At 48.4% G+C, this 26,828-nt stretch overlaps 11 protein-coding genes and 1 non-coding gene across 12 annotated transcripts; 6 read left to right on the forward strand and 6 right to left on the reverse strand.

The window, feature by feature from the left end:
• The first annotated feature begins 21 nt into the window (after positions 1-21).
• On the forward strand, positions 22-2,409 carry BT62DRAFT_929917 (uncharacterized protein). The gene is made up of 5 exons (XM_043185831.1): positions 22-100; positions 150-456; positions 515-688; positions 744-1,683; positions 1,740-2,409. The coding sequence occupies exons 2-5, from the start codon at positions 443-445 to the stop codon at positions 2,355-2,357; spliced, it is 1,746 nt and encodes a 581-aa protein (XP_043042343.1). The 5' UTR covers positions 22-100; positions 150-442; the 3' UTR covers positions 2,358-2,409.
• BT62DRAFT_730542 (uncharacterized protein) lies at positions 2,257-3,505 on the forward strand. Its single transcript, XM_043182049.1, has one exon. It carries the CDS (start codon positions 2,373-2,375, stop codon positions 3,444-3,446), a length of 1,074 nt encoding a protein of 357 aa, XP_043042344.1. The 5' UTR covers positions 2,257-2,372; the 3' UTR covers positions 3,447-3,505.
• Positions 3,506-3,751: 246 nt separating this feature from the next.
• Positions 3,752-4,859, reverse strand: BT62DRAFT_730563 (uncharacterized protein). Its single transcript, XM_043182050.1, has one exon. The coding sequence runs from the start codon at positions 4,744-4,746 to the stop codon at positions 3,802-3,804; it is 945 nt and encodes a 314-aa protein (XP_043042345.1). The 5' UTR covers positions 4,747-4,859; the 3' UTR covers positions 3,752-3,801.
• Positions 4,860-5,178: 319 nt separating this feature from the next.
• BT62DRAFT_730619 (uncharacterized protein) lies at positions 5,179-5,622 on the reverse strand. Its single transcript, XM_043182051.1, has one exon. The coding sequence runs from the start codon at positions 5,483-5,485 to the stop codon at positions 5,261-5,263; it is 225 nt and encodes a 74-aa protein (XP_043042346.1). The 5' UTR covers positions 5,486-5,622; the 3' UTR covers positions 5,179-5,260.
• Positions 5,400-7,692, reverse strand: BT62DRAFT_992798 (P-loop containing nucleoside triphosphate hydrolase protein). The gene is made up of 9 exons (XM_043190363.1): positions 7,449-7,692; positions 7,208-7,397; positions 7,050-7,153; positions 6,886-6,988; positions 6,714-6,827; positions 6,482-6,658; positions 6,347-6,427; positions 5,627-6,193; positions 5,400-5,576 (listed from the first exon to the last, which is right to left on the reverse strand). Exons 2-8 carry the CDS (start codon positions 7,392-7,394, stop codon positions 5,742-5,744), a joined length of 1,218 nt encoding a protein of 405 aa, XP_043042347.1. The 5' UTR covers positions 7,395-7,397; positions 7,449-7,692; the 3' UTR covers positions 5,400-5,576; positions 5,627-5,741.
• Positions 7,693-9,329: 1,637 nt separating this feature from the next.
• BT62DRAFT_992799 (uncharacterized protein) lies at positions 9,330-10,470 on the reverse strand. Its single transcript, XM_043190364.1, has 2 exons — positions 9,730-10,470; positions 9,330-9,678 (listed from the first exon to the last, which is right to left on the reverse strand). The coding sequence occupies exon 1, from the start codon at positions 10,445-10,447 to the stop codon at positions 9,734-9,736; it is 714 nt and encodes a 237-aa protein (XP_043042348.1). The 5' UTR covers positions 10,448-10,470; the 3' UTR covers positions 9,330-9,678; positions 9,730-9,733.
• Positions 10,471-10,876: 406 nt separating this feature from the next.
• BT62DRAFT_1074373 (uncharacterized protein) lies at positions 10,877-11,584 on the forward strand (the record flags this gene model as incomplete). The annotated part of the gene is made up of 3 exons (XM_043179011.1): positions 10,877-11,189; positions 11,248-11,497; positions 11,549-11,584. Exons 1-3 carry the CDS (start codon positions 11,185-11,187, stop codon positions 11,582-11,584), a joined length of 291 nt encoding a protein of 96 aa, XP_043042349.1. The 5' UTR covers positions 10,877-11,184.
• Positions 11,585-15,237: 3,653 nt separating this feature from the next.
• BT62DRAFT_873209 (Pkinase-domain-containing protein) lies at positions 15,238-16,203 on the reverse strand (the record flags this gene model as incomplete). The annotated part of the gene is made up of 2 exons (XM_043182534.1): positions 15,238-15,264; positions 15,313-16,203. Coding segments are annotated over 2 exons (918 nt in total), but the record flags the coding sequence as incomplete, so codon positions are not given.
• A 203-nt stretch (positions 16,204-16,406) lies between these two features.
• On the forward strand, positions 16,407-19,495 carry BT62DRAFT_992801 (uncharacterized protein). The gene is made up of 3 exons (XM_043190365.1): positions 16,407-16,467; positions 16,517-19,248; positions 19,306-19,495. Exons 2-3 carry the CDS (start codon positions 16,594-16,596, stop codon positions 19,330-19,332), a joined length of 2,682 nt encoding a protein of 893 aa, XP_043042351.1. The 5' UTR covers positions 16,407-16,467; positions 16,517-16,593; the 3' UTR covers positions 19,333-19,495.
• Positions 19,496-19,563: 68 nt separating this feature from the next.
• Positions 19,564-19,655, forward strand: BT62DRAFT_t50. The gene has a single exon. It is a non-coding gene; the product is annotated as a tRNA-Tyr (tRNA).
• Positions 19,656-19,869: 214 nt separating this feature from the next.
• Positions 19,870-21,714, forward strand: BT62DRAFT_929922 (uncharacterized protein). Its single transcript, XM_043185832.1, has 3 exons — positions 19,870-20,199; positions 20,323-20,513; positions 20,567-21,714. The coding sequence occupies exons 1-3, from the start codon at positions 19,906-19,908 to the stop codon at positions 21,360-21,362; spliced, it is 1,281 nt and encodes a 426-aa protein (XP_043042352.1). The 5' UTR covers positions 19,870-19,905; the 3' UTR covers positions 21,363-21,714.
• Positions 21,715-21,948: 234 nt separating this feature from the next.
• On the reverse strand, positions 21,949-26,257 carry BT62DRAFT_979706 (ARM repeat-containing protein; the record flags this gene model as incomplete). The annotated part of the gene is made up of 16 exons (XM_043189459.1): positions 21,949-22,186; positions 22,746-22,939; positions 22,992-23,101; positions 23,154-23,239; positions 23,294-23,424; positions 23,473-23,611; positions 23,652-23,776; positions 23,838-23,954; positions 24,032-24,160; positions 24,208-24,375; positions 24,427-24,581; positions 24,645-24,977; positions 25,033-25,466; positions 25,516-25,704; positions 25,752-25,926; positions 25,975-26,257. 16 exons carry the CDS (start codon positions 26,255-26,257, stop codon positions 21,949-21,951), a joined length of 3,006 nt encoding a protein of 1,001 aa, XP_043042353.1.
• Between the last annotated feature and the right edge of the window lie 571 nt (positions 26,258-26,828).

Consider the following 26,828-nt stretch of genomic DNA (forward strand, 5'->3'; position numbering starts at 1 on the left):
TTGTCCATGCGCCCGTTTTGTCCAGCTTCTTACCCCGGTCCGACCTAGCTTTGTCCAAGTAAAGGTGCCAATCTAAGGCCTTCCGTGTATGTTATCACCGGTATGTGCTATAGAAAGTCAAGCAGAATCATACACTTTATCGTCAGAAGATAACTGAGGAAAAATGACCGCTAGCAAGGTCTTCTTTTTGTCATTTCCCTCAGTCGCGCCACCGAAAGTGGGTTGCCATCACCTGGCCAAAAACGGATTCAACCTCCGACGTTATTGTACTGCTTGCAAATACTTGACTTTGGCCGGCCAATATATATAATGCATCGAGCCTTTGACCAACACGACCCGGTTGCATCCTTCCCCATCAGCGACTTTCTGCTCTCTACGTGCACCGTCATTGCAAAAAACTACTTAGAGAGGTCCACGTTTGGTGTCTGCCTCTGTCTCCCCAATGTTCCAACAGACGTGAGTCCCAAATCAACTCCCGGTCTTATTTTGTGCTCATGCTGTATGTTTTCTTAAGACCCGTCCCTCGAACTCTCAACAAGGAACATTATTCCTTCCTCGATACCACATCTCCCGAGGAGGCAACATGGTCAACGACAACGCCGGGAAAGGCTACCTACGACGCTGAAGCCGAGTTGCTTATTCGAAATAGCATTCCTTTTCTTCCGCAGGATCCCCCTCGTCCTTCCCAGTGCGTGCCTATACTTCGTCCTCATCTGAGGTTATGCTAACAATGCCTCTGCTAGTCGTCGTGGTCGAGCACCGGATTCCCTGATATTCGGGGAGCCTGAGGAAACGACGGAGGACGCATCACACAGTCCCTCTCATGAGGCGCCACCTGACTTGTCTACGATACTGTCTATGTTAGATGCCCAAATTCTTCAAGAGGAAGATGAGCTTGACGAAGAGTTGGAATTCGTCCCCCTCTACGCTCCAGTAGAACCAGTCCAAAATTCATCATCTCAATTCCAAGACACGTCCCGGACACCTCGTCCCGATTCTACGACCACTCCAGGCAACGACGTCCCATTTTCTCAGCCAATGCCACCCACAGCTTCTGCACCCGCCGTCCCTCAACCCAACGGCTCCTCACCTATCACCCAGCCCACTCCTTCTGTCATCGTCCACGATGCCATCCAAGTACCTATATATGACACTGAGATGGAGGAGCATCTTCACCCGCCTCTGAATAAATCGTCCGATGAATTTTCCTCTGAAGAAGTACAAGTTGTGTCATTGACTCAATGTCACGTACCAATCATGCCACCTCCGCCGTCTAGTTGCCAGTCTCCTCCGCGGCCCACTTCACCGCAACCTTCGCATACGCAACTGTCTCTAGGAGAGCTGCAGCGGCATCTCGCTGAAGCGGTCACCCAGGCGGTCGTCAGTAATCTCAACGTAACAGAGTTTGCTCGAGGATCCATGGACATCCAACATGTTAATCAGCTGGTCCCGCAACTTGTGTATGATATGCTACAGCAGTTTCCACAATTGTGGGAAGTGCAGACATTGCTCTCCATCCAACTGTCGGATGTCGAGGCATTGGCCGTGCAGGTGGTAGAACAGTTTCTGACGATGGTGAAACTAGCGCAATCGCAAGACCAGCAGATTCATCAGCTCGCCGCCACTGCATCCTTGACGACCGACTCCATCAGACCACACGAGGACAACTCCCCTAGGTTGGGTGTATGTCTTGTCTTCGTTTTGATCATTTTCAGATTCTTATCTTCTATTTTTGCAAGGCTTCACCTGAGAGTTATCTTGAAGTTGCGATCGAACAAGAACAAGAGTCTCAGCAGTACTTCGCCAGTGATTTCCAATTCATGAAATTGAAGGACAGACTACCCTCAATACCTGAAGTCTCTGAAGTTCCGGCATTTGTTCTGCTTTTCCGGGATACCTATCCACAACTTGAAGACGAGGCGATCTGGAAGATTGTCATGTGGTTCCATCCTGAACTACATGACAAAAAAAATCTAGACGATACCTTTGTTCTGCGAGAGGAAGCCGTGAAGGCGGCTTTGGCTGAAGTTCGAAACTGGAGATTTCCTTGCTCTGATGCAGGCTGGGCTATATCCGCAGAAGAATTCTTTCCCTCGTCGCAAGGAACGGTGCTTCCTGAAGGCGTCCTTTTCCTGGAGCATGAATCGAGCATTGGCTCTACACCCTGCTCCCCTTCACCACCACCCACTCCTTGTCAAGAAGATTTACCTCTAGGCACAATGTTCGACGAACATGAAGAGGTCCAACTGGAGGTCCATTTTTCGTCAACTTGTTATTCAGCTTTGATTGACGATGTGTCCAGAACCACGAGGAGTTTTGTGACAACTTGGATTGTTGGTCTTTCGCTCCTCAACTGACTTGGTCGCATATCTATGTTTCGTCGTATGTCCCGGAGACAGAAGACTGCCGTGCTAGCCAAGACGGGCCGCTGCGGTGCGATCCTGACGAACAATCATACTACGACTATCAGTATGACTACCACGACGATTACCCGTACGATCAGTACAAGCAGCCGCAAGCTCGGTGCGAGCCGCTACACGCTCCGTATGAACTACACGCTCCGTATGAGCAACTACACGCTAAGTACGAGCCGTCTCAGCTCCAACGCGAGCAACCGTACAAACAGTTCGATCAGTCACCCGTGCAACACCACCAGCCCTTCCGTGTACCGTACGAGCCGTCAGACGTCGAGCCATCACACGTTCAGCGCGACCGGCAACAAGACCGACAGCGTGGCTGCCCGCGGCTCTTGCGATGGTTCCTCCGTTCACAGAAGCCGCATCCACAGCCGCCCAGCCCTTTCAAGCCTACCCCCAAAAGCTCGTATGACTCCCAGGACCACCGGTACAACACCGTCCTACCCGAGCCTACATATATTCTCGAGCGGGAGCCCCCGAAAAACCCGCATCAGTCCCGAGACGAGCCCGACTGCCATCTCGATCTCAAGCCGGAACCCCCGTTTGATCTCAACAGAGAACCCCCAAAGGATCGCAGATATCCGGAGGGATATCCACGCTGTCGCCCGGTTGACAGTCAGTCCGAGAGCGATAGCAGTGACTCTGAAGATCAAGGTGGGGACCACGAAATCGACGACCAAGCCAGTGACGACCTGCCTCTGCCTCTGCAGCCGCCACGTCCGCCACTCCACTCCAACACCCACCGCCTTTATCAGTTTGTTCCTTGGTTCGCATCGACATTTTGACCTACGCATCTTGTTTTCGTCTTTCGCGTTTTCAATCTGCATCTTGTATCATTATTCTTACCATACCATATCGACTGTATCAATAGTTTTTTTCCCTCTGTTCTTCGAATCCTTAATCCTCTTCTTTGGCTCTATTTTCGTCTTTTTGCTTTTCTTTCAGAGTAGATGCATTTCCACATTTCCAAATTGTCTAGTAATAAGAATACATCGGGGGAGTTGCGGCGGGAGGGTGCTTGTTCTCTAACACTTGTTTGCGTGACTATACTTGAATTCACCGCTGGTATAACGAGTCTTTCTATGTTTTGAATGCCATCAGATTGCACTGTATATGCTAAGACGAACTGGGGGGTAGGCGTGGAGTACTATTGGGCCGTTAGCAGTTTCCATCCTGAGGGTGTCACAGTCTTGTTTGGGTTCACCACAAACATCGCTGCTCGCGTCATAGGATCTAGCCAGGAAGGCAGTATAAATATGAACCAACTCAACACCCAGCAGTAGCCCATGCCCCGGCCCAAGACAGTAGGTGCATACATTTTCCCAGTGTAATAACCGTTTGTTCCAACGCCATTGCGCCAACTTGGGAACAAAAGGAAATCTTGTTACCATACGCCCACCGACGGGTGACCGAACATTCCTGGAGCTGATGCAAGAAGCCGGATATAAAAAAGGCAATATGAAGCTGTACGGAAAAGGCTGCATAGCTTCCGCGTCTCAGACGAAGCACACGATATGCTAAGAAGCGCGCATGCGACAATAAGAACTACGGCCAGGGGAAAATCAGCCGACGAAACAAAAAAACCAGTTTCAGCGCACTTTTCGTAAGCATTGATGCCAGGTCTTTCTAGGATAACGTAGAATGAGGACGAGAGCATAGGGACGACGAAAAATGTACCCCAAAATCTTTGCACCGTATAGCCATCCGCCAGTCTCCCAAATAAAGCCGATGTAACCCTCTCACCAGTCACAAGGAACAGCAAACAGTGTTGGATATTCAGAACTGAAACAGTCCCCGTTCCGAAGCCCAGTAGGCTAAGAAAACGCCGTTTGACCCCATACAACGTGATTGACTCTCTGTTGACAAATGCAGGATTTAATCCGTTCAACGCACTGCCGGCATCAAGCAGCAGTAGACATAGACCAACTTTCAGCCAAAGCTGGGTCACCGACTGACGTGTACAGGGTGGTAATACTGCTGCAGGCTGAGCCCAGCCGAGACTGAAACAGAGGGCTGCAGCCCATTTTAAGCGCGCCAGAAAGGACTTCTTAGATATGCGTCCCGCTTGTTGGTCACATTTACGCAGTTCCCGTTGCACATCCGTCGTTAGGACCAAGTAGTCCGATGCATACAAGACAATGGTGGTGCTCCAGCCGCCTATCGAACTGTCGAGCAGAGCATTGCTAGTAGTGGTGAAGAAAACGATGTATAGGGCGAGGGTGGCGGTGGGAAAGAAGAAAAGCGATCGATATGCTGTTGGTTCGACAGCAAGAGCGACGAGAAAGAGAGCGAGGAGGGCGATCAAACTGAGCACGAGGCGTCCTTCCATGATCAACGATCGAGGACAAACCTCACGATCAGATATCGATTGTCAAGTTCGAAGGTCACCAATCGTGTAAGCATGAACTCTTGTCGCCTCCGTTTGTATTCCTGATGATAATTAATGGGAATTCCCTCAGCTTATTCTAGCATTAACGATGTATTTGTGGCGATCTTATCTGCGGGCCGCGCTGATGACTATGTATACTATCATCGGTACATCCCACGAAAAGAAGAACTAGGATCTCTGAATACTCTTTCAGGGTAACCCGTGTGAGACGTGCGAAAACTTGATTCTGCAACACTTGGCACTCCGGAAATACACAAGAAGCATCGTGATTCTTACTGAGAAGGGACTGGACCACGACACGGTTCCGAGAAACTGTCATAGTATCTGAGGCAGGCATGTGAGCATACATGTTTATTTGGGTATGACCCAGGCCTCAAGCAAGCGAAGATAACTAAAGAAGTAAAGGGAGTAGGTCACAAGACGCTGTTAATATGTCAGAAAGAAGACAAAGCGTTCAAGGGATATGCTTCTGTCCGAAATGGGCGTTTTGGGGAGTATCATAGGACATTTGAGCTTGCGCCGCAGGGTACAAAATAAGAGAGAGGCATAAATACACCGTTATGACTAGTGATTGAGTTACCTGAAGCTGAATCCTCGGATTGGACAAGGAACATAGAGGAACGCCAGGATTTCGGCTGCTACTGCACCAGGAAAGGAAGCTTGCTTCGGTATAACACATGGTGATTCATTTTACTGCTGAGAGCTGAAACTGTACCGCACAGTCGGTTCTTGCAACTTAAATTATTGAATAGGTCTGCAGGAGAGCGAATCTGGGCTTGAATGACGGATCAGGAACATCAAACAACTAGCAGATGCATACCAGGGTTCCTCGTGATATCAATGAAGGATGGCGCACTTGGCCAAGTTCTGGGAAACGACAGAATACAAATGCACAAACAGGACATCTTCAATGAATCCTACCGATCGTGCATGAGCTATCGACGGCGCCGTGGCTTTGTGAATAGTCTCCTCGACCGTTGATCCTTATCCTGCTCCATAATTTTCTTCAATTTCTGCTTTTTCCTTTCCTCCACTGCAGTTTTCTCCTTCTGCGTATCACTTATCATGTTACCTTCCTGCTCCTCCAGCTCAACCTGGGCATCAAACTGCGCAAGACTCGTTTCCATCAATTGTCGTAGATCTCTCTTTTCGCCCGCAGGAACGGTCCATTGGAAGTCAAAACCCCATCCATAAGATCCCACGTCGGAATGTTCTGCTAGACCGCCTTTGTTACGCCACCAGTCAATGAAAAACATTGCCGCTCGCTGTAAATCATATTCCCCGCGTCCGGCAAGCATCCCCATTCGCTTAGCTAGCAACGAAAGGAATTCCCACACGTCCGCCGTCGGTTTTGATCCTGATGGCAGGACGGATAAATAGTTCGGCGCTACAATAATATAAAATTAGGTTCAGCTTCATTGAATACATCCATAGAACCCCGAAGACAAAAGGGAACAAGGTTTGGTAGATGAACACAAGAAGCATAACTTCGAGAAAAGGCGCTAATAAATAGCCAGGAACCGCTGATACGAAAACTTACAGATGGAATTCAGGATATTAAGTTTGTACAGGAGATATTCAGCGAGCGTTTCAGTTTGGTATAGACCTTCTTTGATCCCCGCTGGGAGTTCATGGGACTCAGTTCGGAGGTTTTCCAGAGCGGGGGGTTACGTACCAATCAAAGCGAGCTTAGCACCGCGCTCGGCGCCTGCTGGTCCGTGGCCCAGGAATGGTAACATCATTCCGGGTGAGTCAAAGGCGTACACGAGAGGATTCTCAAAGATTTTTATCCTGTTGGACAAGGATACCGTTACTCCAGGGTTAGCCCCCGTTCGCACGGCTTTGGGCGTTCCTAATTAGACGATGACGACGTGAGAAGGAGAAAACAACGTTTAGGTTCGACGTACGCCCTTTAATCCCCGTGTTGCGGAGAGCGTTTAGTAATGATGATTTACCCACATTCGGCATGCCGACAATGAGAACGTTCATGCCTTCGAACCATCGGTAGTGCTTGCCTAGGTCTATACGGGAAGGGAAAAAAATATAAGACGCTATCTACAAGCACACGCAGAGGCCCACCAGAGAGTATCCGGTATATCCGCTTGAGGTCAGAGGTCTCCTTCAGTGAGGTGAAATAAAAATCTTGTTCCGGATATTTGTCTTGCATCACCGACAGGAATGGCTAAGAGGCGCAAAAATAGATATCACAAGCCTTCCTCCGATATATCGGTTCATATTCTTACTGGGATACCCCACTCGGGGACACGGTCCGCCTTGTTCAGAAGGATAACGTGTTGGAACATTCGGTTGCTCATTCGCGCCTTGTCTCTCCACTCTTGGAGCATATCTATTATCACATCGCTTCAGCACCTGGAAATAACAAGCCGCACATTGTACTCGCCTTGAAGTTTACGATTGATACTTGTCAGAGGAAGCCTAGCATCTCTGACTTCGAGGACAACATGTGTACGGGACAACATTGAAGGCAGCTGCTTTGTAAATCTGTTCATGTGTCCCGGAAACCATGATGGTGGTACCGGCAGAACAGGACACGAGATATGTAGCAGTTGTGCAGGTAGAGAATTCATAGCCTAGGATCCTGTCAGAATGCCGCCATTTTTGGATTTTCAGGGTACCCTTACGATAATCGGAGTTGAAGATAAAAATTTCGTAGATTTGTACCAACACAGTGAATTTCGGCAGCAAGATCCGAATTCCGTTCTTATCCACGGAAATCGACGCTTTCAGAGCGCGTCTTATCGTGACAACTTGTCGAGTCTGGCCGCGAGTCGGATTTGTGAACGCCACACTTTAGTCTAGATGGTGCCAGGTTGGGCGGTCACTTCCTGGTCAGACTGACTCGTTGCAAGCAGAATACGAGCAGACTAGACCGAGTTAAAGAGGAAAGAGCAATTTCTTATTCTTCGTGACGTAACATCACGTGGTCTCGGCCACCGACGGGAATGTTTTTTCTCTTGTAACCACATTGCTCACAGGCTCACTCAGCTCTGCCAAGAATCCTAGCCGCTTCCCCGATTTCAGTAAATTCCGGATCCGACTTCCGTCCAGTAAATCATTCCGAGAAACGGATTGCCAGGGACCGCTTCGGAGATGACAATGGGACATTAGTGTATTACTTGCGGCAGAAGCTTCGTCTTTGGAAGACAACTCACCATATTTGGAAGAGTACAACTCCCGCCTTCAAATGAGATTTTTGGAAATGATTGATTTTTGGGCCGGCCCGATTTTTGTCACACTGTCACGTTGCGTCAAGTTTGCCGCTCGCGCTTGTTCGTGCGAGTACTCCTGGATCTCTTGGTGAATATGATTGTTACTAGGGGGTAATGTTCTTTGATCTCTCTGATGTCATTCACACTGTAATTATGTTACATGTCCAACCTTCTCCACGTTACATCTTGCTTCAGGCATAGTAGTAATAGGAAGTTCGATTTTTCCTCTCGCCTCTGACCTCACTCATTGTCGTGCTAAGGCGTGGAACATCTACGTTTGCCATCATGCTGTTTAGCCACCACTTAAGACCGTTTTCTATCCATGAGGAATAAGTACCGTGGCTCAATGTATGAGTAAGCAGTCAGTACATGTTCACCAACCAGTTTGCAACCAGTGCACCTATCAAAGTCATCGAAGGGGAATCATTCCGAAAATTTGAGGATGCCGGAACGATTTAGCCTACTGACTTTTCTCTGGCAATAATGTAGCCTTCCTGTTGTATACTTGTTATATATTCTGCAAGATGGCAATGACATCGAATAACTGCAAAGAGGACAAGGTGACTACTAAGTTTCCATCACACAGGGGATAACCAAGACAAAGGGGGCAGGATCGAGCTGGGCAGACTCAAAGAATAAGTACAATAGGTACCCGGGTTGAATGTTGTTCACGTGTATTTCTAGCCAGGTCCCTTTCCCAGTGGTCGCTACTTTTTGTTCATGAATGTGGAGCTATCGATTGGCCAGTAGTCAGAAGTGTGAGGGCGTGCCAAACTTCGCTGATCACATCAAAGGATTTAAGTAGCTGGAGCCGTTGTTGCCTTCCAAGTCTTCAGTATAATTCTGGAAGGTCGTATTTTGATTCGCTGAATGCTTCATACTTCATTAAACAGATTCATAACAACAGACATCGTTCTGAGGTCACAGAACTAGATTGGTGAATCCACAGGTATCGTGGGAACGCGCCTAAAAAGAGTTCTTCACACGAAGAAAGGGGGTTCTTGGAGTTCGGCGCCAAGTTTATCCATAAGTAGAAGAATAGTAAATTCTCCCTATTTGCCTCTGTTGCTTTATCAAGGCACGACTGTATTGAATTCGGGGAAGTGCGACCCTGCCGTCGCGGGCGGCGGGAAGTGGTGAGCCTTAAATAAAAAAAAAATTACACGGATAGATCCACCCTGCTGGGTGGCCGGACCATCAATAAAACATTGTTCGCAGGAATATACGGCCAAATTTACGCTCGCACCTTTATTTTCCTGTGACGCGTGACGGTGCAAATGGACGCTGAAAGATACGCATCAAACAGCTCTATTCTAAACCGATTTATGATAGCAACTACTACATACAATGGATGAAACAACCAGAACAATGGAAAAGACCAATGGGAACGAGCAGCGCAACAGGTGAAACTTGAAATACAATCAATCGATATGGAGAACGAGGGTCGAGATCCATGAAAGGTATAAATGTGAAGGGAGATCGATAGATACGCCAGTGCACCAAAAACCCGGAAATGTGAACGGAAAGAATAGGCATAGGCCTCATGAAAATGAGAGCATGTGGACGGCCTCGACGAGGTGGCCGAATGAAGAAGACAGATGGTTTTTTGGGCGAGAATGCTTTAACGATAGTGATGAACCAACTGACGAGAAATGAGAAAAAATGAACGGTTGGAAAAAAAGATAGCACGCACCTAGTCAGTGGAGCATGTGTACCCAGCCATCACCCACAATGCCGTCAAACTGCTTGCCGCTACGCGTCCGCCTGTCGGCATATGCTTGTGGACGGTCAAGGTTAATGAGCTTATCGGACACCGGTAGCTCGCGCGACTCGTCAACCTCGACCCAGCCCTTCCAGCCCTTCTTTACCGCGACCCGCTTCTTCCGCGGAGGCCTGGGAGCGACCAGGCGTGGCAGGTCTTCATCATCGTCGGGTGTATGTGGTCTCTTGGAAGAAGTACGGGAAACGCTCGACGAATCAGACGGCCCAGGAGTTGAGCCAGGTGTGGAAGGATACGGAGGCGGCGACATTGTTGGAGGCGGCGTGATGGATAGGGATCGTTGCAAGGTGGTAATGTGGATGGTAGGACGGCTGTAGGAGGTGGAAGGGACAGGCTGTGATAGAGCCACCGTCGGTGTGTGTGCTACCGGCGTCGCGCTTTTGGCAGGTGATGCAGCGGGTGGTCGTTCCCAGTGGCCATGCTTCATCTTTCGCTTCTCCGGACCCTTCTCCATCCAAAAACTACTTTTCACAGGTTGTTTCAATGTGCTCTCCCAATTTTCCTCTTCTTCGAGTGCATATGGCCCTAGGCCATTTAGCAGGCTAGTCAGGACGTCGCGAGAGGGACGTATCTGGAAGGCTCCAGCCATAACAGATGTCGCGCTGCGGCGGGATCGTTTTGTTGAATTCATTGTTGACGGTAGTGGGGAAAAAAGAAAGGACATTGGTCGGGCGCAGTGAAGGCGTTAAATAGCGTGGAGTGACTGGAGTCACGGTAAACAACATGCTGACGGCATCAACAACAGCCCTCCATATGGCACGTGCTTCTCACCTAGTACCGGATCTATCCCCTTCGGTTTCCTTCATGTTCTACAACCGTCCGGAGTATTCCCGACCCTGTCCCTCCTTCCCCTGTCTCCCTTCCGCTCTCCAGAGCCACTGACTGGTATTTTTTTGGGCTCTCTTTGTTGTTGATTTCTTGTGTTTCGTACCCTTCATTTTGATCGTCCAATCATATTCGCATGTACGATATTGCTCAGCCGCTCATTCCCGTTCCCGGATCTTTCCTCGAGGCCCAGGAAATGAATCCTGCCAGATGACCTGATAAACCACTACGTCTCTTTGTATTTTTGCCATGCAACCCTCTTCTAGGGCATCCACCATTCGATGCAGGTTCATTGTACCCGTTGCCTAGGTGATATTGTTCCATTGTCTACTGGAAACTATACGCGGAAAGCAGACCGATAACAGTCTGAAGATGATCTGCGGAGCCTAGCGTCTCGGACCCAATAATCAACTAAATAAAGACGAACACACTACACCTTTCCTGTTCTTTTACCCAGGGTTTCGATCTCAGGATCTTCCATTTGCTTCCTGTTTAACGGTTCTTGGTCCCCTGAAACATTTTCGCAGGCAGACCGGATTCACCATGGTGTTTGTATATATAGACGCCACAGAAGCCTGGCTGGCTGGGCGCTTCCGCGAGTCTTAGGCTTTTGTCTCGCGCGCCTACTGCGGGTATATACACCCTTCCCGTAGCATCTCTCCTAGTCGGATTTTCGGGCAGCCGTCTCAACTCCCAGCCAACCGCACCACGCCGAGCTCCATTCCGGCGATTTCTATCTACCAACAAAGTTCAGCTTCCCTATCTCTTTACTGCCGTCATTTCTTATCCCAGAAATCAAGCCATATCCATCTATCCATCATTCACGAGATTGTCACCAAACTGTCGGTACTCCATTGTAGGTATTTTTTCGGCAATGGACAACCGACAGGGTCACGGCACTGCCTAGAAACGTGAGTTGTTCATACACGGCCGTGCCGCCTAGGTGATGCGTAAGGTGCCACGCCAGTCAACGCATGTCCTTGGAAACCTTTCGACGTGTCTACTTACATCGGCGCAGCCGTATCGCCCCCAGTTTATGGCCTGTATTATGCGACCCTAAGGCTGTTGCTTAAACTTGGCAACTGCGGTCTAGCTGCCGACCGCGCCGTGTCCATTCAATACCTTGAGCAGTATATTTTTATAAAACATCATTACCAGGAACGAGTGATGCATCAACACCCTCAATAGCTCAGGATACCACGTTTGGAACGCACCTGATCTATGCAGGGAAGTCTTGTGGCTTAGTCTACTCGGTCTTTGGTAGAGTAATCTCAACTCCCTCATACTCATATATTAGCCTGATGAAAAACCCAAGGTACACTCCTATATACTCACCCAGTCAGTAACTATCCAGAGTTAATGTATCGCGACCCTCTCGCAGAAACTGGCGTAGATACCACTCTGCGGAGCCGAAAGGGACTTACAGTCTACATGTAAGCGACGATGTCAGGGACATCGTCATATCGATACTGCAACTTTTTGATTGCAACTCGTACACAGCCGGAGGGGGTAGGATAAGACAAGTCCTGGCTCCTCATAAAATCGGATTCCGGATCTGAAATGATACACATGTCAACATGCATTCTTAGTCAATGTCAATCGGCATCTGCAACAGTAGTGATAACATCTTGAGTTTTGTCTCCATATACTCACTGTGTTTTCCATGATACAATTACTGAGAAAAGCTTTAAGACGACCTCGAGCGTCAGGCGCCACCTCGATCCAATTTCAAATAGGATGGATGCTCTTCTCGCGACCTCTATGAGAGATAAGGATAGCAAGAGAGCATTCCACAGCTGGTCATCAAGTCGTTCAAATCTATCTCAAAGGAGAGAGGAGTAAGTGGTAATGATCGTTACTCGGAGTCCGTTTCAGCTGCCGATCATCAAGTCCAGTTGTTGCTGGTCATGCACTACTACTTAGAATATTCAGCATGAATTATGGGCAAGTTAATACAAATATACTTGCTATATGTACTGTCGGTTTGAATAGCGAAATATATTTTTAGTTGGGCGAGTAAATGGACGACGCTAAGAGGGGATCCAGAGGAGCGATGTGAGCCCGTACAGCTCGAGAAACCAACAACGAGAGAGAAAAGAGACGGTCACAAATTGAAAGAAGTACATTTACACCCAAAGGCCGGAAAAGGAGCGTGTCAGATTGTATCAAGAACCGTGTGGTAGTGTTGACAACTCACGGCTGATGTGTGACTAGGGCTCTCAGTCTACCACAAGGACACGAGTTTTCACTAACCGCAATCAAGGCCGCTGTTTACTCTTGTAGACGCCTGATATAAACGCCTTGTTTTTATCAGAAAACGAGGTCGCAGCATTGGCAGAAAATTCAGTCTAATGAATGCGGAAGGAGAACACGCCAGTGTCACGCGTGACACGGTATTAGGCGAGTTAGAGCCTCGTTGCGTTGTAAGAGAATTTCCGTGTTTGAAAGAAATGGTACAATAGTATGAGAATACAAAGCCGTTAAGGTGGTATTTAACAGGAAATTGGTATACAGGTCCTAGAAATGCAGATAGTACACTGGTGATCATGTTATATGTAGTAAATACAAAAAAGAGATGTGAACCGTTGTCTTCGGATGCACGAATTACACTGCAAATGTGGGAGAGCCTTCCACGACTGGCGTACTAACCATCGCTGAGCTGAAGCAGTCAGGAGCCATAGAACCGTCGCTATAGGCGTCCTTGAGTCTTCGCCAGATAGCCCGGAACGTCGCAGTGGATCCCTTTTCTCGGACCAGCGATATAATTGATACGCACACATGCGAGACACTGTTACTTGCGCAAGGATTAGGAATAGGCAGAGGTGAAATATGAGGACTCTTGTTCACATAAACGCTGGCACTTCCATGTGCAAGCACGGCTGGTGGCGGAGGAGCCGAGAGAAAGTTCGAGGTAGGCGACATAAGAGGTGAATTAGGCGCAGCTAGATGGGCCATTGATGATGGTGAGAACCAAACTTTAAAGCGCACGGGTTTCATATTGGCAAGCTCGCCACAGCTCGATTCGTCGAGCCTACACCTGAGAAACGGCGGTTCTAGTGTCCCGCTTGATCCTGGCGAAACCGTGGAACCTGGGCCATCAATGATGACGCCGAGCCTTTCTAACACACGTTTGACACCATCACAAGCCTTCATAGATTCATCGGATGAATACAGCATCCATGAACTGCTCTGGGAATGCGCTCCTTGGTGTTTCCAGCTGAATAGATTGAAAAACCACCCTTTAAACTCGCCGACGACCGGGGATGTGAGTAATCGGCTATGTGTGTGGACACTGCTTAAAGGCGAGAAGAGAGCGAGCGGGGAAGGAATAGACAACGTTGAATGCTTCTTGTTCAATGACGGGAGCTCAAGCGGAGGTGCTGAGAAATAGAATCAGTCACGCCACAAATGTAATGGCTGAATAGTCAACTTACGTCTAGGCTTGCGTTCTTTCATGTTTTTATTTGGGCTAGTGTCCCTGTCGGCGGTAATATTTCCCACTTCCCTGCAAACGTCCCTACCGACACTCAGGCCAATGCCGCTGCGGCCTTCATCATCGGTGCCGATGTAACTCCATGACTCTTCGCGAACACTTTTGTTCTTCTTATTGAAGTGGACTGACATTCGTTGCTGTTGAAGATGATTGTCAGTGACGGTCAAACTATTGATTTTGGCCAGGAGATCCTCGGCTTTTGTTTCAGTTGGATGAGGATCTGCTTTGTGAGAAGATACGTCCAGCGAAGGAGTGACCGGAGCTAATGACGGCTTATGGGCTGAAGATAAACGGCCAACGGCAGGAAATGGAAGAATGCTATTATCAATCCGTCGAGAAGACTTGACTGGCACTTCAGATTGCGGACGCTCGGTGGCGGCTGACAGACAATGAGAAGCTGCTCGTTGGACGGAGGGCGTCTCAACAGAAACATAGGAACCGTCCTTCGCGGCGGGATGAGAGAAAGTATATCCTCGCCTTGGCAGCTGAGGAGGCGGGCCACCAGTCATCACGAAAGATGACTTTGGGTGAGACCGAGGGACGTGGAACTCAGAACGGTGGACGGGTTCATTCACGGGATGCTGTGGTCCTGCGGGTGAAGCAGGCCTGTCTCTTTGCGAGGTGGTAGCGGTGCGTCTGATTGAAGGAGAAACTGGATGTAATCCGATAGGAGCAGCAACGAATCGGGAACGACCTTGAAAGGGGTCGCATTTACCACTGTCGTACTTCTTCAGAAGTCCTGCTCTAATCTTTGAGTCGAACTCCCAGCCCAGATTGAAACCCATGCCACCAAGTGAAACGTCAGCAATTGCTGTATCGGCAGGTTTGGTATCTTCGAGCTTTGACGTTTCCTCGCGATACTTTCCAAGAAGAAAGTAGAAAGCTTTTGCGTGTACACCTTGACCGGCAGGAGAACACAGGTCGCGTTTGATCGACTCGCCTGCCTGGTCTGTGTATTTCCCCCAGATGATACGAAGTGAAGAGAATAGGTCCGGATCGATAAGCGAAGAATGGAGGATAGGGCGCGCCAGAACTTCCGGAGAAGGAGGGACCGAAGGATTCGGAGGAATCTTGCTGACCGATGCTGCGGCGGAAGAGGTTACCCAAGGATGCACAAGAATCTCAGAAATCTGATGAATCAATCAGTAAACACGCGTAATATCGTGCTTGATTCGTACCGTGATTCGCTGATGAACATCAACAACCAACATTCGAGACAGAAGATTTTTTGCCAATGGATCTAATGACTGGGGCATCTCGAAAACGCCACTCTTTACCTTGCTTAGCAGAACCCCGGCGTCCTTGTCGTCAAAAGGCAGCCGGCCTGAAAGGAGAGCGAAAAGAACAATGCCGCAACTCCAGATGTCCGTCGCGGTTCCTTGGTACCTATGTCCGTTGACGATTTCGGGGCTAGCGTAATGAGGGGAGCCGCAGCTTGTCTCCAGATGAAGAGAAGGGGGAGCAAAGGCAGCCATTCCCCAATCGGCTATCTTGACGAAAGGAGGATTAAAAGAAGCAATGAGAATGTTCTCGGGCTTGAGGTCGCGATGGATGATAGAAAATGTGTGCGCGTAGTTGAGACCATATATGATTTGCATGAAAATGATCAGAGCTTCGGAAGGATCCAAGCGACGTTTGTTGACCAGGAAATCGAAAAGTTCTCCGCCTTCGACATATTCAAGAATGAGAAAGAGCTCCCTAGTGCTTTCGTAGACATCGTAGATGCGTAGGATGTTGGGATGGTTCATGAGCTTCATCATTATAATTTCTCGGTCAATTCCTAGGCGTTGTTTCTCTGTTTTCACTTGTTGGGTAGAAAGTGAGACACGAGAGTTGACCAGCGGGGCAAGAGGGAGGATTTTGACGGCGGCGAGCTGTCCACTACGTTTGTGCTTGGCGATTTTGACACGACCGGAAGCACCTTTCCCGACGCACTCGCCTATAATCCAAGGACCTATACACTTTGGATCTGTAGCGTATTCGAACGCTTCAGCACCGCCAGCTGCAGCCTTCTCTTTTTCCCAACGAGTTCCTAGCGGAGCTTTATACTTGACAGGAGGCGCGCGAGGTGGACTTGAAGATACCGGACACGCCATGGCTACCGAAGAGAGAGACAGAGAGATAATATAGCTAGAACACGAGCAGCTCGGCCAGCAAGCAGCAAAATAAAGAAACCAGTAGCGTTGGTGATAGAAGGTCGAAGAGATTGATCCAATGATGTCACGTTGATGGCAATATTTGGGCGTGACTACATCACATCCGAATTTTAGCGAAGACGACGACGGGCTACAAATCTACTGCTCTCGTATTAATTGTGGAATAGAGGATTTCGGGTAGGTCATCAACATCTTTTTGTTTTGTTTCTGACCGGCAGGCGCACAGGTGGTGAGCGAAACACCCGCGGTACTATCCGGAATTTCCAGCTACCAGTCAGTAACCGGTATTCGTCGTACACATGCATGTCATCTACGCGGATTTTAGCCCGTCTTCCATGGCCATCTCTTGGGCGTCTCAACTGGAATGTTGTATCCAGAACCATCGCCCAGTCTCGGCAGCGTCTCGACGGCGTAGAAATGTCAGATGAACCCTATCCTTCCGAGCCACCTGACGGTAAAGTTTTCGAAGAACGGGAGATGAAGGACTATTCAGCTGTCTCTGTAGAGCTCAGGTCACCTCCGCAGACACGGGTGCCGTCGCAGGTCCTGATCGACGTTGTCAGTACAGGAAACTGGGAACTTGCCAACCGCGTTCGCCTCGAGATGATTGATAACGGGGTCAACATATCTCTGAATCCCATCTTCGAGAAAGCGGCTTTAGCTGCGCTACGGTCTCTTCGTGTTGGAGATGATCTTTCGTATTTCACAGCCTGGCTCGAGCTGTGTCCCGATGCTTCTGACTCGGCACTAAATCCATTCCGAGAAACTCGTGATTATCTTTGGAACGATCCTTCGGAAAGGGTCGCTTTAATATATCAGTTTGGGATGGTCCTGGCGAAGAAAGGTTATACGACATTGGTCAGAGAAGAGGTCATTCCTGCTATGGAATACGTTTCTCCCCGGTACCACCATCGGAAGAGCATGTTCATTAAAAACCTCAAGCAGGCGCTTCTCCCTATCGTGCTCCCAACACCGTCGTCCGGCGCTCTCATCTTCGAGGAGGAAAATCACCCGGACTATGCCAGCGTAGCCCAAACATCAGTCGGCGCCTCTCACAAAGACCTTGGTGACCACTTAGCAGAACTAGTTGCCGATCGGAAGTATGAGGAGGCAAAGCATTTTTTGTCCGAGCTTCGCGAATTCCATATCCATATCCCTTTTTCGCCAATCTACCAGGCTGCCGCCCAGAATGCCCTACAGCATTCGACAACCGCCACGGAGAGTCTTGAAGATTTTGCGGCATGGTTTTCCCTCGTTCCTCCTTACCATGACCAACCCCTTGAGGACTTCACCGATATTCGAAGGCTGATTTTTCACGCGCCTCTCACAAATATGTCCTTGATCATCCAGTTCGCTCTCATATGCTCGGAGAAGGGATACGCCGATCTAATTGGCGGGCAGGTCATTCCAAGTGTCATGCGTTTCGCGAGTCCCGATGTCAGCAAGCAGTTTTACTTGCGATTCGAAGAAAAGCACCGACAATATCTGAAAAGGTATCATGAACGGTCTACCGCATCTCTTTGGGGTAAATTCCAAGCAGTTATGCGCGGTTCGGCTATCCGATCCTTGGCTTATGCAGGACGGATAGATGAAGCAGTAGATATGTTACCTCCCAAGAAAGCCCCGTACTCTTTGTCGACTCATACTTTTGACGTCCTCAATACCTTCCTCGTCAAAGCCGGTGACCCTAAGTATCTCCCTCTTCTTGGGTACCTGAGAGCTATGCGTGCCCGGCAGCTTGGACAAGACGACTCTCTTCTACAAGACTATGCAGAATCTTCCATCACCTTACGATTCACCTCCCAAACTCGCACACGCCCTTACGATGACCGGTCAGAGTCTCTCGCTCAGACTCTGCGTTCTATCAGAACGTCGTTCTCTCCCGGTCATGCTCCTCCTCACCCGTCAACACTAATCAACTTTTTTAATGCCTACGTCGACTCAGGACGTTCACGCGCCATTGATCTTCTTCGCCGAAAGGCCCTTCGCTCCAGTCCCATTGCCACCACTGTCTTTGTTTTCACACAAATGATCACCTATTACCGACTTAACCAGCACCACCTTGTCCTACAAACATTTGTAGACAATTTTTATATCACAGGTGTACCTCGAGGCGAGGTAATATCCCGTTTGAAGTCACAGCAGGGTGTTCCATTGTCTGGACCTTTGGCACATCGTAGCAAGATGTGGCCCACGCCCTATCACACCGCCCTGATCTGGCATTCCCTTGTCGCTATGTCATCGACTTCGGTCAAAGTCGAAGTGCTCTATAAAAAACTTATTGCAACCGCATGTGGGGAATACTCGGACCATCTATCAGAAACCTTAGCCGCTTTTAGTGGTGTAGAGGCGCTTCAGACTCCTCCCGGGGTTAATAGCGTTTGCGCTGCTGCATTTACCCCATTCATGGGAAAGTTGATGCGTTCATCAGGTGTAGAGCGAGGAGCTAGTATTCTAGCGGATATGCTGAAGTTGGGGATCCAACCGACGGCATACCACTTCACCGAGCTCGCAGGTTACTACGCATCTACTGGTAATGCCCAGAGAGCCCTCTTCCTGCTGTGTCGATTGGAGACCGCCTTTGACCAACAGGGTGATAACGAGATTGTTCAAGTGCCAATCTCTGAGAAAGAAATGCGACAGACGGAGACTGTTGCAACGTCTTCCGAAGATCCACAGGCATCTATCGAATACATTCGGCCGGTACCTACGTCTGTTCCCAATGCGTTGCCCGTGCCTTCTTTTGTTATGTACGTCTCCCTTATGCGGGGATTCCTCATTTCCCAGAATCTAGATGCGGTTGCGGAGGTCAATGAGCGCATGCTCAAACGATATGACTATATACCGGGGCAGAATAGTTATCTCGACGCCGTATATTCCGATTGGCAGGTGAAGCAAGAGGGAAGCCAATATCCTATTCGACCGTTGCCTGTTATCAAATATGGGCGAGTACACCATGTGAGTACTTCGCTTCTCCTTATGGTTGTTAAAATTCATGTGGCGTAACGACGATAGGGAGATGACGTTACGCATGATGCATAGTCGTAAAGTGTCAAGCGCCTCCTAAAGTCAATAGTTACCCCAATCACACCCCAATCATACACCTAAAAGCTTGCGTGTCCGACCCTGAGTTTTATATGAGGTCACCGGATGTTACTTCCTGCGATGAGCAAGTTGGAAGTGGTGCACTAGAGTATGTAGCTACGTTTCATATGAATATAAAATTATTCAAATATCTCGTATATATATATCTTCAAACAATATCTTATATAACCGACTTTAGCTCAGCTGGAAGAGCATCAGACTGTAATTGGTTGCGTAATTGATACATCTGGGTGTCGCCTGTTCGAACCAGGCAAGTCGGAACTTTTTGATGATTTTCAATTTTGCTCAGTTTTCAGGGCAGAGCCATGTTTTGAAAGGAAGTTGGAAGGAAGTTGGAAGGATACCGACTCGGAGACGAGATCGGATTCGGTCCGATAATGTGACGATCAATGTGTGACGTCGTGACAACATAGCGTAAGTGAAGCCTTTCCCAACGACCACTACTTCGCCACGATTGCGTCTCATCGTCACTCATAGCGACAGCACCTCGCCCTAACGGTGCATCCTGCCATGCTTGGCCCTTTTCTATCGTTATTTCTACTTCTTTTAGAGCTACCGGCGCCGTCGACTGCGTACTCATGGAGTTTTACTTCGACACCAGCTCAGTGCCAAAACCTCACCGTCAGCGTCTCTGGCAGTGACGGTAAAGGACCATATCGCATCCTTATTGTTCCCTTCGGGTCATCACCGTTTGCAAACAACACAGAAGTGCGACGAATACTGGACCAGAAATTTCCTTCAGACTCGGCGACAGAGGTTACCTTCCAACTGAACTATCCCGAGAACTCGCAGTTTGTCGCAGTCGTGAGTTTTCGCCCTTCATGTTTCTTTCGGAGACAAAAGGGGGTTTACACTCTGCGTGACCTCACTATGGGCCTTTTTGTCACCGCGTTTGGGGTTTTGAGTTGCATGCTAACGCGATTCTAGGTCAGTGATGCTACAGGATTCGGCTCCGGCGGTACAAGCGTAGCTGCACAAGTCACTTCCTCTGACGACTTTTCCTGTTACAACGCTTCTCAGGACGTCTCACCTGATTTTGTCTATTCCATTGAGCCGTCAAATCAAATAGTACAGTGCCAACAAACACGCATATGGTGGGACCCTGCAAATGTTGAAGGGTACGTCGAATCGTAATATCTGAATTCCAACCCTAACAGCTCAATGCAATCAGCACACCCAATTTTCTTGGCGTCATCCCTGGTGGAGAGTCATTCACTGTGCCGGAAGGCACTATAACCGAAGTCACCAGCGAAGGAACGGGGTTCTCATGGACACCTTCTATACGCGGAGGGACAACTCTATTGCTGGTCGGTGGCGACGATCGAGGGAACGGTACAGCAGGCAGCGCACTCTTTACTGTCAGCAGCGGCACCTCTAACAACAGTACCTGTCTTACTTCGGATAGTCCAAGTTCGACGCCCGGCACCCCTGCTGGAGGAACTTACCCTACGAGTGCGACCGACGAAAGTTCAGGCGGCAACAGTAGCAATGGAAACAACACGGGTGCCATTGTTGGTGGCGTCGTAGGTGGTGTTGTCGGTGCCATTGCACTTCTTCTCCTGCTCTGGTTTCTCCGGCGCCGGCATCGGCAGAAACAAGAAAAGGAAAAGACTGTGGATTTACTGCATGAGGATGATGGTGACGAACAGGCTCCAAATTCTGCAGAGTTACCGCAGTACTACGAACCGGAGCCGTTTATCATTCCAGATCCGACTGTGGCGTCCGAAGATGGAAGGCTGAGTGCCGATGGACGGCCAATAAGCCAAATCCTATCAGTCAGGAGCGGGACACCTGACATTCCCGGTTCAACGACAAGTATGGGTGGTGTGAGGAAGGGCGGGCTCAGGTCGCTACGCCCTGTTAATATTATTCAGCACGACGACGCGGGTCCTAGTGGTCCTCTGAGAGCAGAGGAAGAGCCAGAGACCGTCGAGCTACCGCCTGCTTACACAAAAATCCGACAATAATCCCTTGTATCCATCGTTCACTCAATTCTCCAGCGTGGATTCTTTCCTTTTCTATACCTCTGTTATTATGGTTGCGAGCATACCTTCTGTCTATTATAACCATTTCATTGTCATCGTCATCTTTGTTCGGTCGCTATCGAATTCACTGCACTTTAGGCATCATGGACGGACGTTTCTCCCCGCAGGCCATCGCTCTTCGCTTTTCACCTCCCTTACCCTTTGTAGTATATCCATCTTTCCGCAGTGTATCATACAATGTGTCGTGCGACGTACGCAACACTTACGCGTCGACGTAATTAATAACGGAACCCCAGCACAAATTACTACAATTTGAAAAATCCTTGATATTCACACATCCTGACGGAAGTGAAGGCTCACCGCCTCCCCAAAGCCTCGCTTGGGGGCAAATATTCATGCCTTTGCCTCATGTAAAGCAATGAGATATGTCATTGACGGTAGGTATTTCGTAGCACTTTTACAGGAAGTCAAGTGCAAACAGCATTAAGAATGAAAACGTTTGATAACCAGACAGATTCAATAATAATACAACACTCTAAGTCGGGCAGCATCCCGAATCCACTCATCATTAATCCTCGCTTCCTGAATCAGCTACCTCACTATCCTCATCCGATACGGAGGGCTGCGAATCGTCAGCAACGAGCGCCTGTTCCACCTCAGCTTCTTCATCTTCGTGTTCATCTATGGCCTCGTCTTCCTCTTCGTCTTCCTCTTCTTCAACATAGGTCTTGACTTTAGGTGTCTGCCTAGTGCTCCGTCTCTGAGGGACAGGCGAGGGTGTCCTATTCTGATTACGCTTAGAAGCCCTACGAACAGTAGTGTTCAGCCTCTGGTAATCCCCGAGCAAAAATCAAGAACTTACGTAGTTTTTGCACCACTACGTTTCTTACGTGTTGGCGAAGACACGGTTAGACTTTTCGAAGGTGTGTGAGCGCGCCTTGATACCAAACATTAAATAACTACTTAATCTAGAAGAAATGTACACCTACTTTCTTGAAGGTTTCATTGGGGTTACGGTCGCCTCTATCGGAGCATAGTCTGCGTCATCATCCGACCTAGAAAGGACGGTCGAAGTTAGTCATCTGGTTCCAACGATGCGAATGAAACTAGAACCGTACTCATGGTTGACAGGCACAGAGGACTTCGTTTTTCCTTTTCCCTTCACCTGGCCTGTAGTAGGTCGTTTCCGACCGGCAGGCGGACTACAATTACTAAAATCAGCATTAAGGACGTCTTCTACCAAAACCACTGACATTGGGGAATCTTCTCCTGAATCCAACTGTGACCGCTCGTCAGCTGCTCGTCTAAGAAGCAGATTCGTATCAGTCAAGGTTTAGATCACGCGTTCATCATGAAACTGCGCACCGCTCAAACCGCGCAGGCATCGTGTTTCCCGCCGTAGGTACTGCGACTCCAATGTATTGATATAAATCATGGAAGTCGTCGTCCATGTATTCTTGCGCATTGATCTGTTCCAGATCTTTGGAAAAAAGTTTGGAGACACGAGTTCTGAAACGTTCCACAATCTTGTCTAGAGAAACCTTGTTCAGAGGGCATTGCTAGTGGGAGTCGCGTCAGAACCGGTACTTTGTTTGTTGAGCACAAACCCACGTTGTTGAGATGTTCCAGGAGCACGTTCAATTTGAGAATTGTCCGATGATCCAATTCCGGTATTATATTTAACTGACTGAGCAGCTGACAAAGGACCTTCCTTTCATTATCTGTTTGTGTAAATGAGCGGTTTGAAGAAGACGAGAACGTGGGCCGACTCACCATTCTTGTCTTCATCATACAATGCCAGTAGTATATCAACCGCCAAGTACGCATGAAAATTCTTGTTAGGTGTGTGTTCAGGCATCCTGTAAAAGAAAACTCAGCCCAAGGACGACAAGCGAGATGAATCGTAGACCAACACGTCAACCGATTTCTCTGGGTTGGTCCAATCCATGAGCAATAAGGCAAATTGCTGCAGCGAGATCATTTCCTGTTCCTCTTCCAGTTCATCGTGAAGGTGGGAAGCGAGGTTGAACGCATTTATGAAAATCTGCAACTCATGAGTGACAATCCGGTTCAAGTCAAAAAAATGGCCTACTGATTGCAGCCTAGCCTGGTTTCCTAATGACGAATAACAATAGACAGGAAAAAAGTACGAGAGGCATTGTCTCAATTTAGAGTTGTCGGATGTCGAGGGGGATATATAAGTTAGTACAAGAGTCGTGAGAACCTGGTGGCTAGTATTATTGCAGTCCTTGCCCGAATCCATACACACACACCTTAGGGTCTCTAACCAAGCCGGCTAGAAGCAACTTGCATAGACCGGCGCATAAAACTGCCTGAACGCTATTAGATTCCTCCACTTCAAGTGTTTGGACAAGGAATGTGATAATCTGCTCGGCCTGGATATGAAAATTGGTATCAGTTGGATAGGAATGTGCAGTTCTCCGTAACGATGCTCACCACTTCCTCTGAGCGGCTTAAAAACTCATATTCGTACATTACAAGCAGGTCAAACACAACCTGCAGTACTTTCAGTCTAAGCTCTTCGGGAGCGTTTTGTATCTGACTGAGAAACAGCTGGAATGAGCTCAACGCCATGTTCTTATAGATTCATCAAAAAAGCGTGAAAATGTAGAAAGAGGGAAGATAAAAACCTTAGCAATGAGACAACACAGTCCGAGACTAACAAGGCCTTTCTCTCTCATTGGCAATTCTTTCCTCTTGACTGCAGGAATAATAAGATCAGCCAACATCCCTTCTAGCGTAGAGTTATCCTCAAAGGTCTATAACACATAGTAAGTAGGAGGTTTTCAATAAAAAGGGATCTTACCCCGTTAATGCGTTCCAGCATCCCAATACAGAGTGTTAAACACCTCATATCCATCAGGTCAGCCTCCCGCTTTTCCTCCGGTGACATCGACTCAAGGTCACGCATCCGTCGAATTGAGCCCTCCTTACGTATGGTGGTTTGCATCGTATCGCTTCGACTAATATCGCCCTGTGCATACATTAAACCTGTAAATTTGGGGGACAAATCAATATCACTCACTTCGGCAATTTCATTGTCATCGTCGTCGCGCAAATCCACCACAATCTCGACAACAACTCGTATGAGTTCGCGTTCTGAGGGAGATATTTCCTTGAGTACATCAAGACAAGGTTCAATCAAGCCGGGAGGGAGCTCTGGGTGTGCCAACATATTCTCTGTCCAATGAAGGAATTAAATGAGATGCGTCTTCTGAGGAACAAACAGAAGCAGGTGCTCACTAACAACAGAGAAGACCTTTCTCCTCCCTAGTTCATCCATGTAGTCCAATTTCAGAGCCATTTGAAGGAGTTCATTAAGAATGGCCTCCCGTTTCGCGATGTCTTCTTCGCGCTGCTCACTCTCTTCATCGTTACCATCACCTCCGAGGAGTGCTGCTTCGTTCAATAGCTTTATAAGGTCGTTGTAAACCCCCTGGAGGTAAAAAGCGAAGGCTGTCACGACCGGCAAAGAAGCCTCTTCCACACGCTGCTGGTTCTCAGTCGAATGACAATGTTCCACGAAAACGCGAGCCAACACAGCGGATTCTGGCGTCAAAGTCTTCCAGAATTGATCTAGAAAAGAACCGATCGGATAATCATTCGGTCCAGGATAGAAGGCGTCACCTACCTGTGAAGATGAACGCATCCAAAAGAGCTGGCCTCAAGTTGAATTGCGACAAGACCGCATCGACAGCGATGGTAACGCCAGGGCCCACAACGTCAAACAAGCAGATAAATTGAATAAAACCCTTCATGACACCACTGTCATCGCCCTCCCAAGTGTCGTCGATAGACATATCTTGATTCTTCGTAAGGTCGAACCAGTTTGCCAGCATCTTACTGACTGCGACTCTTACCGCAGGCTCGCGATCTCCAAGGCCAGTTCTAACGACATCTTCGCGTTGCGCGATAGTAAGCTTGCGCGGATCTCCCAGTTTTGGCAATGCAGTGGAATAAACCAGCTTGCGTGTAACTGGATCGGTATCACGCGTACGGGTCAAGATTGTCTTCATGCATTGTGGTGCAATTGGGAGGTTCACCAAGGCCGCTCGCCTGACTTCACTGCATATAACATGAGATGGGGAGGAATCTCAAGCAGCAATGCACTCACGCAGAGGGATCATAAGTGACTGCATCCAACAGTAGTTCCAGTATCGTCCTCTCATCGGCTCGTAGCTCGTCTGGATCTTCTGTCCCAGCCAACTTGGACAACGCAGCCACAGCATGTGAGCGAATCGGCGGCTCCTTATCACAAATACGCTCAATCAGTCCATCGCGGAGAATATCATAAGTATCTTCACTATAAAACACTCAGTCAGACTAACGATGCATGAAAGCACTACGCACTCAACGTCGCCAATGTGAGCAATCATCTCTGATACTATTTGAACTGTTCTGCCTCGTACAACTTTATTCTTGGCCAAGAATCCCTCCAAAAGCCATCGGAGAATGTGTGTAGTGAACCGAGCCGCCAACGTATCATCATTGACAGTCTTCCCTTTCTTCTCAACATCTTCTAGAACTAAAAGAGGTCCGTAATAAGGCATGGACAATATCACTGAAGACACACCTTTGGCGTGTATATGCTTCACGTAGGTCCCAACAAAACGAACGACGCGATCTGCTGCAGGGCCCTTCTTTACCGCTAGCACCCGACTCAGCATGCCAATAAAAATATCTTCAAATGCAACCTCCCCGTCGAGCTTTGGTGCTGTAGATTTCCCTGCCTGGACATGCAGTTTATACAGTCCAACACAGTTCTTGCGATGGTTGGCTAGTGAATCCTGGATTTCGTCAAATCTGACGGACAGCAATTCGTGGAGATCATCGAGAATACAGGAAGATTTGACCATCGCAGGACATGCAGGCAATCGCTGCCTCTGTGATTCTCAACGTCGTCGAAGGACAGAGCAAAAATTGTTTGTCATCATTGTTGACAATGTACGCGTTGTTTAGATCTTTGACATGTGACCAGATTGATCGATCTGGTGGACACTTATGGACCTTGTCCGTTGTCAGACTGAGCTTTGGTTCATTCTGGACTTCAAGAATACTTCGTAGACTAAGACTCTGTCACTTGAATTAAACACTTTCCCCCCTTTACTCGAATTCAATTTGTGTTCAAAACAATAACTTTTGCGTCAGATACACGGCTGATGATCAATAATTAGTGTAGTAAGTACTCAGCAGAGGTACAAATTTTCCCACCGAAAAGCGTGCAATTCCGTGGCCGAAATAACCAGGATTTTTTTTTAGGTTGAGAGCTGCATAAAGCTAGGTCATATTGCCCAAGTCAGGTACCCCGGTTATTTCTACGACCTAGTTCTGAGGCCTCGTTCTTTGCTTACTTTCAACTCAATTGGCAAAGCATTTGCGAAGCTCCTGCCAGGGATAAATCAAGCGCTTTGTGATGCATATGTACTG

Source organism: Guyanagaster necrorhizus (genome assembly GCF_019112545.1).
Source record: "Guyanagaster necrorhizus MCA 3950 unplaced genomic scaffold BT62scaffold_7, whole genome shotgun sequence".
NCBI classification, from domain to species: domain Eukaryota; kingdom Fungi; phylum Basidiomycota; class Agaricomycetes; order Agaricales; family Physalacriaceae; genus Guyanagaster; species Guyanagaster necrorhizus.

Coding starts and splice junctions, on each gene's coding strand:
- BT62DRAFT_992801 (XM_043190365.1), top strand. CDS start 16,594: ATGTCATCTACGCGGATTTTAGCCCGTCTTCCATGGCCATCTCTTGGG. Junction 19,249..19,305: donor AATATGGGCGAGTACACCAT/GTGAGTACTTCG, acceptor TAACGACGATAG/GGAGATGACGTTACGCATGA.
- BT62DRAFT_992799 (XM_043190364.1), bottom strand. CDS start 10,447: ATGAATTCAACAAAACGATCCCGCCGCAGCGCGACATCTGTTATGGCT.
- BT62DRAFT_929917 (XM_043185831.1), top strand. Junction 689..743: donor GATCCCCCTCGTCCTTCCCA/GTGCGTGCCTAT, acceptor TGCCTCTGCTAG/TCGTCGTGGTCGAGCACCGG. Junction 1,684..1,739: donor ACAACTCCCCTAGGTTGGGT/GTATGTCTTGTC, acceptor TATTTTTGCAAG/GCTTCACCTGAGAGTTATCT.
- BT62DRAFT_929922 (XM_043185832.1), top strand. CDS start 19,906: ATGCTTGGCCCTTTTCTATCGTTATTTCTACTTCTTTTAGAGCTACCG. Junction 20,200..20,322: donor ACTCGCAGTTTGTCGCAGTC/GTGAGTTTTCGC, acceptor ACGCGATTCTAG/GTCAGTGATGCTACAGGATT. Junction 20,514..20,566: donor GACCCTGCAAATGTTGAAGG/GTACGTCGAATC, acceptor CAATGCAATCAG/CACACCCAATTTTCTTGGCG.
- BT62DRAFT_730619 (XM_043182051.1), bottom strand. CDS start 5,485: ATGTGTTATACCGAAGCAAGCTTCCTTTCCTGGTGCAGTAGCAGCCGA.
- BT62DRAFT_730542 (XM_043182049.1), top strand. CDS start 2,373: ATGTTTCGTCGTATGTCCCGGAGACAGAAGACTGCCGTGCTAGCCAAG.
- BT62DRAFT_992798 (XM_043190363.1), bottom strand. CDS start 7,394: ATGAATTCTCTACCTGCACAACTGCTACATATCTCGTGTCCTGTTCTG. Junction 7,154..7,207: donor TATCAATCGTAAACTTCAAG/GCGAGTACAATG, acceptor ATGTGATAATAG/ATATGCTCCAAGAGTGGAGA. Junction 6,194..6,346: donor TAATATCCTGAATTCCATCT/GTAAGTTTTCGT, acceptor ATATTATTGTAG/CGCCGAACTATTTATCCGTC.
- BT62DRAFT_730563 (XM_043182050.1), bottom strand. CDS start 4,746: ATGGAAGGACGCCTCGTGCTCAGTTTGATCGCCCTCCTCGCTCTCTTT.